General features: G+C 40.9%; 1 protein-coding gene across 1 annotated transcript in view; it reads left to right on the top strand.

Moving 5' to 3' along the window:
- Positions 1–856: 856 nt before the first annotated feature.
- Positions 857–15,939, top strand: part of RGS5 (regulator of G protein signaling 5) — an 87,868-nt gene continuing 72,785 nt past the window's right edge. Inside the window, exon 1 of the mRNA XM_003415209.3 lies at positions 857–975. Coding sequence (XP_003415257.1) covers positions 932–975 — 44 coding nt within the window. The 5' untranslated portion in view covers positions 857–931. The remainder of the gene's footprint in view (positions 976–15,939) is intronic.

Here is a 15,939-nt window from a genome sequence, read left to right as displayed (position 1 = left end):
AGACACAATTCAGGTAAATTTGGGTGGAAATAATCCTTGGGTGATTGTTGTTAACTGCTGCCGAGTCAGTCCCCGACTCACGGGACTAACCTAGCCCAGAGCTGGGTGCCACCTTGTTCCAGTCATTGAAATAAAGAATAATCAGAAGACTCTCAACAGAATTAGAAGAGTTTGGGGGAAGGGGGGCAATATCTAGTGGATAGAATCGTGTACGGCATTTTTTGTCTTCCATCACTGAGGTCAGTCTTGGTACCCCCGGAGACTCACAACATCCTGGGCCTGCCTCCATCACTCACTTGCTCATGTGGTATTGACCTGATAGGTTCTGGGATCTTGAGAGCAGGAGTGCTACTTTCTTCTTTGAATCTGAGCATTCAGCTGAGTGTCTGGCCTGTGGTGGCACCAATGTAATGTTTACTGGACATCTCCAAATCTCCATCTCCTCAGCTGTGAAGAACAGTTGAACCGAACCACCTCTCAGGACCCTTGCAGCCCTAACAGCACGTGACTTTGCCAGATCCTAAACAGCCCAGGGCACACCGCTTCATAGCAAAACCCACATCTTCCCTGTGGTTGGCCAGAGATGACGTGTGAAACAGGAATGACCCATGTGTGGCTTGGGGCCTAACCCTGGCCTGGCAAAGAAGGAAAGGAGTGTGCTGATAAGAGCAGTGGGAAGCCTAATGCTGAAGCAGCTCCTGCAGCAGAGAAAGAATTCCAGCCTCCACCGCAGACAGGACTGCTGCTGCTCCCTCGCCTGTAATTTCCTCTAAGGCTCTTGATTGGTCCAAAGAGCGACAGAGGGCTGGGAAAGAGCCTCTATATAGTCCTCAGATGGAAAGGCTGTCCCAGGCAGTTTGGGAGCTTTCAAAGACTTGCCGTGCTGTTAAGAATCTGTGCCCAAAGCTGAGGAGCGAAGCCACTTGCCAAAATGTGCAAAGGACTTGCAGCTTTGCCCCACTCATGCCTGGAAAGGTGAGAAACCAAGTTCTTTTGGCTTAAGAGTTGGAGATACAGAGAGCCTTTACTCAGGGGAGGATACCAACAGGGGCCACTGTAGTTTGCAGCTAAACTGAGGTAGAACAGGTACTTGATTCTAGGTTGGGAGTTGTCTCTTCTCTGTTAACAATGCAGAGATGGACTTTAGCAGTGATTCTGTAAGTTCCAAACCAGAAGCCTGATATGACATGGGATATTTCACACACCTTTTAATATCCACAACATCATTTCTTCCAAGGAGGTGCTTATTTTATAGGAGTTTGTTATGAGTAAAATATGCATGGTTAAGTACGTGGAATCTAAAGTCAAACCGCCTGGGTATGAATCCTGGTTCCTACTTACTATCTGTGCGATGTTGGGCAATTTATTTAACCTCTCCGTTTCTCAGTTTCCGTATCTGTAAAATGGAGATACTAAGAGTATTTACCTCATAGTCTAGTTACGAAGAGTGAATGAATTAATGCAGCCTTGGAAACCCTATAGGGCAGTTCCACTCTGTCCTATAGTGTTGATATGAGACAAACGGATGGTAGTGGGTTTTTTTGTTTGTTTTGTTTTGGTTTATTCTTTCTTAGGAGCTATACCTCTCAAGCTTCCTGGTTGTCCTTAGGCTGGACAATATTCTGGAGGGAGTCAAGGTATCTAGGTTTTAAGTAAGTAGAAAAAGAGCAAGTATTGACTTGCTAGAAAATTTAATCCAACAATCCTACCTGATGCAGAGAAGTAGGGACATTTCTTAAGGGATGGATTTGATTAAATTTGGTTCTATCCTCCATTATTTAAGGAAAAATAAAAAGGTAGCATTTGTGCAGCCTAACTCCATCCCTTAAGGCACCTATGATGTTATCTTAGATGAGAGCGTTGCTTAACGGGCCGTCTATGACTTCTGCAGTCTCTTACCAGCTCAGGCCTCCTTTTTGATGACTTCCACCCTACAAATAAACTAAAAATGATTTTTATAGAGATAGCATTGTAGTATAGGAGTTTTTGTTTCCAGCAATACTGTCTAGTGGCTGAAAATAAAGCCTGCACTCACTCCGTGCCATCCAAAGCACAGATTATTTAAAGATTATCATAAAAGAAACTAATAACAGTAAAGGTACTATTTAGATTGTACTAGCGAGCAATAATCAAAAAGGTCGGCAGTTCAAATCCACCAGGCACTCCTTGGAAACGTTATGGGGCAGTTCTGCTCTGTCCTATAGGTTCTCTATGAGTCAGAGTCGACTCGACAGCAACGCAGTGAGTGAGCAATCCTGGTGGCATAATGGTTAAGAGTTTAGCTGCTAACTAAAAGGTCTGCAGTTTGAAGGTCTGCAGGCGGTCCCTGGAAACTCTATGGGGCACCTCTACTCTGTCCTGTAGGGTTGCGATCAGTCAGAATTGGCTTGATGGCAATGAGTTTTGGGTTTGGTGAGCAATCCTGAGGAGTCCTGGTGGCACAGTGGTTAAGATCTCAGCTGCTAACCAAAAGGTCGGCAGTTCGAATGTTCTGGAATTTGGCAGCTTCCTGCAGTTATGTGTATTATTCTACTAATTATTCTACTACATATGTTTTTTTCATGATATGTTGCCATTGCAAATAGAGTCATATTTCCAATTGCAATGCTACCCATGAGGAGTGCTTTGGAGAAGTGGAATTTTGAGCCGTGCTGATATTAGCACATACTCATGGAAAGGATAAAGGAACAAGGATGAAAGGTGGTCTATTCTAAGGGAAAAGTGATACTTGAATAAATGCTTCGAAACCTGCTTTCCCTTCCTGGACACTCTGTCCACCTCCCTCACCATCACAGACTCCCCACCTCCCCATGACTTCTGTCCAAATTAAAAAAGGAGCACCGATATGCCTTGATGCCTAGACACACAGATATTTAAAAATTCATTCTAAAACAAATTCAGCCAACAAATCTGTGTCACAAAACAAGTTGGTTTTAATGAAAAGCTCTGCTAAAGAGTTAAATTGCAATTTCCCTATTGCATTGGAAATAGAATTCAGTTTACAAAAATATGATTAACATGCTGTCATTTGTTATAGTGGAAAGAGCACTGGGTAAGGAATAAGGAGCACACTGATTTTTGTCATCTAAATTTGTGACACTGAACAAGTTACCTCATTTCCCTAGAACTCCATGTTCTTATTTAATAAATGAAAGTTAAGTTATCAGCCCTATAGGACAGAGTAGAATTGCCCCATAGAGTTTCCAAGGAGCGCCTGGTGCATTCAAACTGTGGACCTTTTGGTTAGCAGCCATATCCTTTAACCAAGGGTTTCCAAATATCCTTTTCAGTTCTACACAGCTAAGATGAAGTGAGATGAAACTGGTTTCAGTGACTGGACAGAGAGGTGATTAGAAGCAACTTTTCCCTAACTTATTTTTCTCTAAAATTTTGGTACAGAGAAGAGTCAAATAACAAGCAACCACCAAGGACCCAAATTTGTGGTGAAACCACTGGGTTGTGTCGAAAGCAAATCTACTCATTGATTCTAATACTGGTTTACCAAAAATATAATTTACTTCATGGAAGAAGAATTTTAATCATAGAAAATAGCCCTTTCTTAATGTTTAGGGAAGTATTAAGCCACCATCAACTTTGCCACCCTTGTAGAAAGCTATTGCTCATTTATTTACTTAGATTTTTAAGACTATTGCTCATTAAACCTCAAAACAGATCTCATAATATTTTTAAATATTTAAAGAGACAATCCAAACATTGGCTCAATGAGTGGGTGATATCACAAAATTTCTCTCCGCTGGCATATCCAGAGCTGTGCTGTCTGAGTGTGCTGTACGGGTGGAAATCTTTAGTGGAAAAGGAAAGAGTTGAGTCAATCGAAGGTCTTATTTTATCAGTGATCTTCAACTTTGAATTTTAGACTTCGTTTGATAATTCATGTTATTTTCAGAGGCTTTCAATTTTCTCCAAACAAGTTTGATTTTTAGAGTAAATATTGCATTTTAGAAAGAGATGGAAGTATTCTGAAATGAAAATGGGTTATTATTATGATTCCCAAAAAGTTCTCATAACCATAGAAAGCAACCAATACGACTATTATTATTTTTATTCATTAACATTGACTAGTTTTGGTACCAAATTCACAGCCTCTACTTAACTTCCATGAGAAGTAAAGGTGTATCTAAGACTAAGCTGGCGGCAAAGATGAAACTTGCCCTGGTATACAAATGAGGTAACATAGACTTACCCCTGTAGGGGTCTGGTACAGATCTGATTTTTATTTTATTTTAGAAAAGCAGCTAGTGACCCTGAGTGGAGCAAATGATTTGAGCTCCTAAAGTTTGGTGGTTCAAACTGACCCAGTGGCACCACGGAAGAAAGACCTGGAGATCTGCTTCCGTAATGGTTACAGCCAAGAAAACCCTGTGAAGCAGTTCTGCTCGGTAACACAGGGGGTCACCGTGAATAGGAATTGACTTGACGGCAATGGGTTTGATTTGGTTTAGTGACATAGTGTATTTAATCTACAGTTCACCCAGGGGGTCCCGGCTACTTCAAGTGTATAAAAAATCCTGGGAATTTCAGGAACTGTAGAAAGTCAATGGGGAAGGTGAAATTTCTTTCTTTCTTTCTTTCTTTTTATATTATTTTACTAAACATTCCATTTTTACCCACCTGCTCTGATTTATACGGGTTTAAGGATGGACAATATGCATTAGAAATGTACCTAATAAGTGGGGCTACAAATTAAGCTATCTTCTTTTAAAGTTGTTAAGCCCCATGGAAGATCCTGAGTGGGTCAAGGCTCCTGGGTCTGCAGGAGTAAGTGCCCTGTATCCATTGCAGTCGAGTCAATTCTGACTCATAGCGACCCCATAGGACAGAGTAGAACTGCACCATGGAGTTTCCAAGGAGCGGTTGGTGGATTCAAACCCCTGATCCTTTGGTTAGCAGTGGTAACTCTTAACCACTGTGCCATCTGGGCTCTGCATCAGTAAGTAAATACAGCCTTTTCTAAAGGTATAAGCACAGCTTTGAACCAATTATAGAGAAAATAGACATACTGAGTGAGTTAAAACTATGGTAATTAACTTGAACAAATGATATCACAGTCAGTATAATTGCAGGATCTTCAAAGAAGCATAAAGAGATAGTTGCAGACCCTCTCCTGGAGTTTAGGATCATGCTTGTGGGGAATACTGTTAAGTGTGAATCTGAAGTTTGCTAAAGCTGATGGGGGGAGCCCTAGTGGCACAGTGGTTAAGAGCGCAGCTGCTAACCAAAAAGTCAGTGGCTGGAATCCATCAGGCATTCCTTGGAAACCCCGTGGGGCAGTTCTATTCCATCCTATAGGGTCGCTATGAGTCAGAATCGACTTGATGGCAATGGGTTTTTGGGGTTTATAGCTGATAGAGTCAATTAATTTAGTTATGAAAATATTGCAAGGAAACTTTGTAATATCAAGGAATTGAGTGAACTATTTAATAGAATGGGGGAGAATCAGAAAGAAAAGCTTTGTTTTGAATTTTATTGGTGAAACAATATCAGTTATTTCTCTGCATTGTCCTTCAAAACCTTCTTACTTGCCTTAGGCATAAGGGTGAAAGACTCACGGAAGTCTCAAGATTCAAGGAAATTGCAGTCTAGTGGGAGAGATAAATACGAAAATAATCAGTACACAGTGTTGGGTTCTACTACTAAGGAATAAATGTACCCAAGTGCTAAGAAGCCCAGAAGGGGCACCTCATAGAGCTTCTGGTAGACAAGAAAGACTACTTTGCAAGAAGTTACAGGGAATGATGGCTGAAGGAAGTATTAAAGGAGGAAGGGGCTACCCAGGCCTAGGTGGGAAGTGGAAACCCTGGTAGCATAGTGTTTAAGAACTACAGCTGCTAACCAAAAGGTCGGCAATTTGAATCCACACACTCTCCTTGGAAACTCTATGGGGCAGTTCTACTCTGTCCCATAGGGTCGTTATGAGTCGGCATCGACTCAACGGCAATGGGTTTGGTTTTTTTGCTTTTGTTTTTTTTTTTTGTCGGTGGGAAGATGGAGTCCCTGAGTGGCACAAACAATTAAGCGCTCAGCTACTCACTAATGTTTGGCGGTTCAAATCCACCCAAATGTGCCTCAGAAGACAGGCCTTGTGACGTGCTTCTGAGAGGTCACAGCCCTGAAAACCCTATGGAGCACAGTTCTACTCTGAATCACATGGGTTGCCATAAGTCAGAATCAACTTGGTGGCAACTGGTTAGGTGGGAAGAGGAGTGAGAAAGAGGGCATTTCGGGCAGGTGTGCACGTGAAAAGCAGGTGAGAGAGCCTGGCCAGCCTGGCTGATGTCACAGCATCTTCATACAGCCCATGTTATCTCTCAGAGACAGGTGGGGGCAGGGCGGGAAGAGCCTCTGAATTTCCTACCACAGTTAACCAGCCTTCTGTGCAGCACACCTTCATACTTGTCTTTGGAATTTGCCCAGTACCCTTCTGATCGCAACTCTGAAAACTCTAAAGAGGTTTGCTCAAGGGAAAGATTTTTCTTTCCTCCCCTTTGCCTAAAAAATTTCACTTACTGGAAAGACAATCTATTCAAGGCACTATTGTTGTTAGCTACCATAGAATCAGCCCCTACTGATGGAGACCCCACACACAACAGAACAAAAGGCTATTCTGTCCTGCACCATCCCTAGGATCGGTTGTGGTTCAGACCATTGTGATCAACACAGTTTCCATTGGCTGATTTTCAGAAGTAGGTCACCAGACCTTTCTAATACATCTTAGTCTAGAACCTACCCTGAAACCTGTTCAGCATCATATCAACACACAAGCCTCCAGAGGCAGATGGGTGGTGGCTGTACATGAGGCATATTGACTCGGGATTGAACCTGGGTCTTCCCCATGGAAGTTGAGAATTCTACCACTAAACCACCAGGGCCCCTATATGTGGCACCTAGTAGACACTTAATAAATATTTTGTCAAAAGAATGCACAGTGAATTTCAGCAAATAGAGACAGGACTGCTCCTAGTCCAGCTTGGTGTTTTCTCTGATCCTAAGGGGTTGGAAGAATGGTATCAGCAGTAACATGAGGCTAAAATGGGAGAAAAAATGTGTGTTGCTAAAGAAAGAGGGATTCTTGCTGGGGGAATAGGAATGAGGAGAAGAAAGGTGGAGGAGAACCTCCAGGGTTTCTATAATTTCATCAGGAAAACCGTGTTAAGAGATTAGTCTTCTTTTGTTATAATGATGGGGTACTTTTATCTATTGGTGGACTTCAATATATTGTATAGCCTTGGCCATTTCTCAGGCAGTTACTGGCCCAGCTTCTTTAATGAATTCAATCCTGCATTCTAACTAGTTGCCTCTCTCCTTTCTTCTCATTTAGTCTGGGCTATGTTGAATCATGAGGTGTCAATTAAGTTTGGAAAGGTTCCTGAATGGTTACCTAATTTGTTCTTCCTTCTCTAGTGAGGTCAACACACTATTATGGGATAGATGATATCTAGGGAAGGAGTCTATTTGTGTTTCTGGAGCCAGTGTTAATAGTTTTTGTCTGTCCTGCTGGCTGGAAAGAAAAGGAGCTAAGCTTGAATCAATTCCGTCAAGAGCAATCATTAGTAATGTGAACCAGAATATGACTGGAGGCCAGAAGATAAGAAATGTCAATCCCTTTCCTCCTTTAAAGTTCCCAATCAGTTCTCAGATAATATTGGGCCTGGGCTGTATTTTAAAGGCTGAATCATCGAGAAGATACAGATAGTGAAAGCCTGGTTGTTTTTGACTGCCTGAGACAGTTAGCCCTAAAATCACAGGGTTTAGGAATACAAAAGAAAAACCAGAGTAAGGAGGATGTGAGCTCACAGTCCATCCTCTGCTTTAACGTTAGCAGAATGGCCAATAAGGCCTTCTTCCAATGACAGTGTGGTGGAGTGGCAAGAACATGGAGGTTGTAAGTTGACTTCCTAGCTGTGCGACCTTGGAAAAATCACTAAACCTCTCTGAACTCTATTTTCTCATCTGTAAAATAAGAGTATTTATCTTGTGTGTGGGGGGAGGTGCTGTAACAAACAGGTGACATAACATACACAAGGTGACTAACTTCAGTAAATAGACCTCTATTATATAATTAATTCCTTTCCATACTTTTTATCCTCTTTGCAGAAAACATCTTCTAAGTCATTCAGTTATGTGTCAAGGACTTCTGAATGAAATATTTCTTTTTTTTTTTTTCTTGCTTATCAAAGTCTCATCTTTGAAAAAAGAATAAAGTTGAATTTGTATAGTATATTATTTTTACTATTTCATCCATAATTCTTTCAGTGTGTATCTCTTTAAAAAAAAAACATACCAGATCTTTAAAAAATATTGTAAAACTCATTAAAAACCATTATTGTACTTAAAAATTAGCAATAATTCTTTAATATCAGTACTATCCCAGTAAACATTCAAATATCCCCAATGGTCCTTTTGCGGTTGGATTTTTTGCACCAGGATCCAACAAAGAGATTTGTAATTTCTTAAATCTCCCTTAATCAATAGGTTTCTTATCTTTTCTCTTGCAATTTACTTGTATAACACAGAGTTTTAAGATAGAAGATGCTGTATAACAAGTGGGAAGGGTCCGGACGGGGAACAGGTGTCCTGAGTTTTAACCTTGGTTTTACCAGCTAGTAGTCCCTGGGTGGTACAAACAGATAAACAGTTGGGTGCTCACAGAAAGGTTGGCAGTTGGAACCCACCCAGAGGTGCCTTGGAAGAAAGACTTGATGATTGTTTCCAAAAGATTAAAAACCAAAACAAAACTGTTGCTATTGACTCATGGTGACCTGGCGTGTTACAGAGTAGTACTGCTCCATAGGGTTTTCTTGGCTGTAATCTTTATGGAAGCAGACTGACAAGGCTTTCTTTCACAGTGCCACTGTGTCGGTTCACACTATCAGCCTTCAGGTTAGCAGCTGATTTTGTAAACCACTTGCACCACCCAGGGACCAATTTCAAAATGTCACAGCCATGAAAACCCTATGGAGTGCAGTTCTACTCTGCAACACATAGGGTCACCATGAGCCAGAATCAGCTTGACAGCAACTGGTTTGGTTTTGGTCTACTAACTAGCGGTGTCATGAGTCAGGAGTCCCTTGCCCTCTCTGGGCCTCACTCTCATATTTGTAAAAGGAAGCAAATTGATTATATGATCCTCTGCATTCCTTCCAGCTCCCCCACTGTATGATTCTGAATTTGAATACTACGTATTTTAAGGAAAGATTCATTTTCATTCTAATTTTGCATCTCATCCTAAGCCATACAGGAAGTTGTTGTTAAGTGCTGTCAAGTCAGTTCCGACTCACAGCCACCCTATGTACAACAAAATGAAACACTCCCTGGTCCCATGTCATCCTCATGATCGTTGTTATGCTTGAGCCCATTGTTGCAGCCACTGTGTCAATCCATCTCATTGAGGGTCTTCCTCTTTTTCTCTGACCCTCTGATTTACCAAGCATGATGTCCCTCCCCAGGCGACTGATCCCTCCTAATAACGCATCCAAAGTATGTGAGACAACATCTCACCATCCTTGCTCGTTTCTAAGGAGCATTCTGGCTCTACTTCTTCCAAGACAGATTTGTTCGTTCTTTTGTCATTCCATGGTATAGTCAATATTCTTCGCCAACACCACAATTCAAAGGCATCAATTCTTCTTTGTTCTTCCTTATTCATTATCAAGCTTTCACATGCATATGATGCGATTGAAAATACCATGCCTTCGGTCAGGTGCTCCTTAGCCCTCAAGGTGGCATCTTTGCTTTTCAACACTTCAAAGAGGTCTTTTGCAGCAGATTTGCCTAATGCAATGTGTCTTTTGATTTCTTGACTGCTTCTTCCATGGGCATTGATCGTGGATCCAAGTAAAATGAAATCCCTGACAACTTCAATCTTTTCACTGTTTGTCATGATGTTGCTTATTAGTCCTGTTGTGAGGATTTTGTTTTCTTTATGTTGAGGTGTAATTCATACTGAAGGCTGTAATCTTTGATCAGTAAGCGCTTCAAGTCCTCTTTACTTTTGGCAAGCAAGCTTGTATCATCTGCATATAACACGTTGTTAATAAATCTTACTCCAATCCTGGTGTCCTGTTCTTCTTCATATCGTCCAGCTTCTTGGATTATTTGCTCAGAATATAGTGAAAGGATACAACCCTGGTGCACACCTTTTCTGACTTTAAACCACAAGGTATCTGCTTGTTCTGTTCGAATGACTGCCTCTTGATCTAGATACAGCTTCCTCACGAACACAATTAAGTGTTCTGGAATTCCTATTCTTTGCAATGTTATCCATAATTTGTTATGATTCACACAGCCTAATGCTTTTGCATAGTCAATAAAACACAGGTAAACATCTTCCTGGTATTCTCTGCTTTCACCCAGGATCTATCTGACCTCAGCAATGATATCCCTTGTTCCACATCCTCTTCTGAATCCGGCCTGAATTTCTGACAGGAAGTACAGGGAACAAACTCTGGGTGTAGTTTATAAGAAGCAATCAATTAAAAATATGCAATCTTCTTCCCACCACTTTTAATTTCAAATGAATAAATTAAGAACCCTATATTTCTCTTTTTGGGTATATTTCTCTAAAAGACTTGTGACAAATTCAAAATAAGCTCCAAATTTTTGAAAGTCTTATATTTAGATGCAGTGAAGAGTGTTTTCATTTGATGAATTCCATGAAGAGAAAGGATAATCTCAGTTTCCTACAAAACTTAACAGTTGCTATTGAGTCAATTCTGACTCATGGTGACCCCATATGTGTCAGAGTAGAGCTATAATCCATAGTGTTTTCAGTGGCTGGTTTCTTTTGGAAGTAGATCTCCAGGCCTTTCTTCCAAGGAACCTCTGGGTGGGCTCTAACCACCAACCTTCTTGGTTAGCAGCCCAGCAAGTTAACCATTTGTACCACCCAGGGACTCCAGTAAAAGTAGAAAGGTTCACAGATCATGCATTCAAATAGTCTATGATTCTCGTACTTTGTTTATAGTGATTTAGATGTTTCTTTTCTCAAGAGTATAAGTTTCTTAAGGGCAGGGAAGAAAAACTCAACCAAGTACACAAATGTGTCTGACTTTGGTATGTGTCGCCATTAACTACGTTAGTACTGCGTCACATTTTTCTCCAGCCATGCCCTTCTGAATATTGTCCAGAAAGAGAGAGACTCATATTTTACCTTAACAGCGGATGAGTTTCCATCCTTGAGGCCAACATGAGAAGGGTGAATCAGAGTTTCTAGGCATTTGCATAATTAACCAGTTTGTGTCCACCAGCCAGTTAGATCCTGGAACACTGACAATTCTTGGAAGTAGCATGAAGATTGTTTCTGACTGTATCAATCCATGTCAGGCAAGTACAATCGTGCCAACTGCAATTTCCAACCAGAATCGGAGCATCTGGTTTGCCTCTAGACAGAGCATCAGGAATTGGGTTTTTCCTAGGAAGTCCTGTAGGTGTGGTCAAGCTAATCCCAGGATGTACACACCATCAACACAGCTAATGCTCATGGGGCTTTGGGTTTATTTGCCCAGATCATAATTCTCCTGGAAGACCTAGATAGGTTCTTTCTTTGCAAGGCCTCCTTGTAAGTTGTTATGTCCAGATAGAATAACTTGTTCTGCCATCTTCTTCAAAAAGAAAATATTTCAGGGTTTGAAGGATTCAGCTAAGCCACCTCTGAATACTTTGGTAAGTAGATAGTTGGTAATCATGTTGGCTTTATGGCCAGAAAATAAGGCTAAGACCATTGTTCTTTAGTCTCCATGTTTTCCTTTTTCCTTCACAACTTCTTCCTCAGACAGTTCTCAAAACAGCACCTAACCCATCTGGACAGAATCTCACTCAGGTCCTTAAAACTCGACATTCAGAAAAGATGTTGGAGATATCACATTAGAGTCAGATAAGGCCAGGCAGCGTGAAGTAAAGCACTTGGAAAATGTGAAGTGCTCTATTCGGTAAGTGCTTGTTATTAACAGTGAAGTCTGTGAGCTGGTTTGGTCAAGCTACCGCTTTTTGACGCCTTCTTGGGCAGAACATGAGTTTCTTGATGAGATGCTTGTCTGAGAATTCAAGAAGTTTCGAAAGAATCAAGATGTTCCATTAAAAAAGTATCTTTCTGTGTTTTGGAACCTTCTTATAAGTGATAGTTTATAAAAGGTACCTGGGTCAACAGGAGCGTGGGACTGAGTGACCTATGTAGCTCTGGGACAGGTCAATAAATTCAGACACTGAAGACGTTCTCAGAAGAGCCCCTTATCACGTATGCATACATGTGCGTACACACACAACTTATGGTTTTTCGTGGCTTGGTTTGTTTGTCGAAATTAGAGATTCCTGCAGACAAGTTGAAAGTGTGGCTGAGACTGGTGGCGGGAATACGTTTTTCTTTCAGTAAAGATGAGTGTAGATTGATTTTTTTTTGTCTTTGGCAAATATGTGCATCTTTCCTTCATATTTTGCACTTTACACTTTCTCAATGTTGAGAAAAAACTCACTGTAGGTTGCAATTTTTCTCAACATTCTCATCTGAGGTCTCAAAAAGACTTTGTTTTTATTATTTTTTAATTGCCCTCTAATCTTTCATCTTCCAGATACACTAAGCATAGCTCTTCTTTTCTCTCCCTTCCCAGTCCAGACAGGGTCCTAGTGTTTGTAATTATGCTGACATGTGAGTGCAGATGGCTGGGCTGCAGCTTAATGAAAGGAATACGTAACTTTGCTTAGCCACGTATGGAGCACATTTTATTAAATGGATACTGGCTTACGAGCACCAAAAACACAAGAATAAAAACACCAAAAAGACAAGAATGGCAAAGATCAAACGATAATCAAAGAGTAGGAATGAGTGCCTAGCACAATATTGATCACCCAAAGTATTCAGTAAGAGTCTATTGAATTGACTTGGTAGATTCTGGTCCTGGAGATAGCTAGTGATTTTTTTCCCCTCCTCTAGTCTGACCATCTTGGGATCAGACTATGAGAATACGATCTGGGTCACAGACTAACCCCTTCTTTTATAGATGATGAAACAAGTCCAAACAGTTTTGGTGACTTGTCCAAGGTCACATAGCTAGTTAGAGTTGTAGCTAACGAAAGTCTCTGGATTTACATATCCTTCATCTTATTTTATCTGACGAACTCTTATTTCTGACTTTTTGGTTATGTAGCCAACATTTTGTAAGTCTTCACTCTTAAAAAAAAAAATGTATTCTTCCATTGACCTTGGACAAGTCACCAAACTGCTTGGACCTGTTATCTCGGCTATTGTCTTCACTTTTAAAATATTTATTCTTCCATAGACACCCTATTTTTAAAAGGCTTTGGCTACTAAGCAAGCTTCAGTCATTAAGAAGAAATTAATGGTTCTTCCAATTTTTTTTTGCCAGGAGCATATAGCTGCCAATGCGAATATTCTGAGCAGCATGAGAGAGCTGCTTCGGGTAAACCACCTAACTTCCTTGTGACTCACTTTTCTCATTTGTAAGATGAGGGTAACAGCAATATCTACTTCACAGGATTGTTAAGGTTATTCATTGTATGTGTTGAGTAACAATTTGGTTAGCTGGAAAATTTGGTCTTTCTCTTAATCTTTTGAAATATTAGCATGAGTCATTGGACTCTTGCTATCTCCAGGTTGGGAGAAGTTTGCAGACAAGTTTCAGAATGGGTCTAGAACAGGAAACTAGAAAGCATCAGGAACTGTCTTTGTTCCCCTACAGTGCTAAATGGGAGACATGGGAATGGGACTCAAATGGGAGGACTGGCTGCAAGAAACATTAGGAAGTAAATGAGACAATTGAGTGACAGGGAGCAGAAGAGAAGCAGGGATCACAGACGAGCCAGCTGAGAGAATGGTTGGACTATTGACGTGATATAGTTGGCTGGAGAGGAAGTTTTGTTCAGACGTAGGTGATGAGTCAATTCTTCTGAACTCTGACCTTCTCTTTCAGGAATTCTTAGATGACGTCAAGTCAGAACCCCTTATCCTGAACTTTCTGGACAGTTTTATAGATGTTAAATTGATGTTGAGATAGTTGCTAATCATTAATTTGATTTGAAAAGCAATGTAAACAAAACAGCTGCAAGATTCCAGGGAGTAATTAATGCATAACATATGCCACAAAAAATGAAGCCTATATAATGTCATGGCTATGCTACGAAACTTGTTTGCCTTGAGATTTTTGGCCAAAGGGGAAGGAGTAAGATTGGAATAGATAGCTGTGATTGGTAGGGAAATAAGAGAACTAAAGTTTCCAAAACAGATTATTCAGTAAAGGTTAAAGAATTAAGATTATCTGTTAACTGAAAGGAGCCCTAGTGGTGCAGTGGTTAAGAGCTCAGCTGTTAACCAAAAAGGTTGGCAGCTCGAATCCACCAGCTGCTCCTTGGAAACCCTATGGGGCAGTTCTACGCTGACCTATGGGGTTGCTGTGAGTCAGAATCAACTCAACAGCAACGGGTTTAGTTTTTTGTTTTTGTTTTTGTTTTTTTTTTGGTTAACTGAAAACAGAACAGTAGAATGAGGACCAGAAAAGGGTCTCACTGATTTTAAGTCTATTTTCTGTAGTTGAGCAAGTTTAAAAACAAACAAAAAAAATAATAGTTTCATATTGCTATTGTAATAAATTACCACAGGTGTAGTGGTTTAAAACAGTATGCATTTATTCTCTTATAGTTTTGGAGGTCAGAAATTCTGAAATGGGTCTCACTGGGCTAAAATCAAGGTGTTGTCAAGGCTGCATTCCTTCTGGAGGCTCTAGGAAGAATCCATTTCCTTGCCTTTTCTGGCTTCTAGAACCAAAATTCAAACCAAACTCTTGTTGCCGAGTCGATTCCGACTCATTGCAACCCTATAGGACAGAGTAGAACTGCTCTATGGAGTTTCCAAGGAGCGCCTGTTGGATTTGAACTGCCAACCTTTTGGTTACCAGCTGTGGCACTTAACCACTATGCCACCAGGGTTTGCAGCTTCTAGAAGCCACCTGCATTCCTTGGCTCATGGCCCCATTATTCATTTTGAAAGCCAGCAGCGTAGCATCTTTCGATTTCATCCCCTGCTCCCTTGATCACATTGCCTTTTGTGATTTTGACCTCCTGCCTCGCTCTTATAAGGATCCTTGTGATTAGATTGGGCCTGCCCAAATAATCCAGAATAATCTCCCCATCTCAAAATCCTTAACTTAATCATATCTGCAAAGTCCCTTTTGCCACATAAGGTAATATATTCACAGGTCCTGGGGATTAGTACATGGACGTCTTTGAGGTCTTTATTCAGACTATCAGAGAGTGAGAAGTGGGAATGTGACATCTGCCATGTGACCCATGCCCCCTTTTTCTTCTGTGTCTGTTTCTATGCCTTGCAGATTAGTGTCCTGTCACTGAAAGTAGAAGCTTCTCAGGTGCAGACCAAGCCCACCAGGGGTTTAATGAGATACTCTTCCATTTAGAATACATTGTTCTTGCCTCCTTTTGTTCTGTGGGATAATCCTAGCACCCTTTCTTACCATGCCTCCCTAAGTCCTCAGGTCTTTTTTCCCTTGTTATGTTTTGTTTCCAATGATATCCTATCAGCTACAACTTGCGTTTGCAAAATATAAAATTACATTTGCATTTTTTCTAAGATCATTCATGTCTGAAGTCTAGGGTAGGGTTCTCAGCCCAAAGACACCTGCTTTGCATTGCTCTTTTGGCTATTGGGTGGTCTTCTGCTTGGTTCCTGGACCTTGTTCCCATTTCTCTACTTAGTAATTCCCATCCCAGTAACCATACAATTTGTGGGAGTCATCATTCTTCGATAACTGAGTGCCACGTGCAGACTTCATTGCTCATTGGGAGAGAAATACGGGGGCGGGGGGGTGGTACTCTAAGAGCACTGGGGAGAGGTTTGCAGGACCCTATGACAAGTGAATGGATCTTGGGAGCCTCTTTGGAATTTTAAGAAAACAT

This window comes from Loxodonta africana, chromosome 3 (assembly GCF_030014295.1).
Source record: "Loxodonta africana isolate mLoxAfr1 chromosome 3, mLoxAfr1.hap2, whole genome shotgun sequence".
NCBI classification, from domain to species: Eukaryota; Metazoa; Chordata; class Mammalia; order Proboscidea; family Elephantidae; genus Loxodonta; species Loxodonta africana.
The sequence above is the reverse complement of the archived record's forward strand: the minus strand, read 5'-3'. Positions and strand labels throughout refer to the sequence as shown.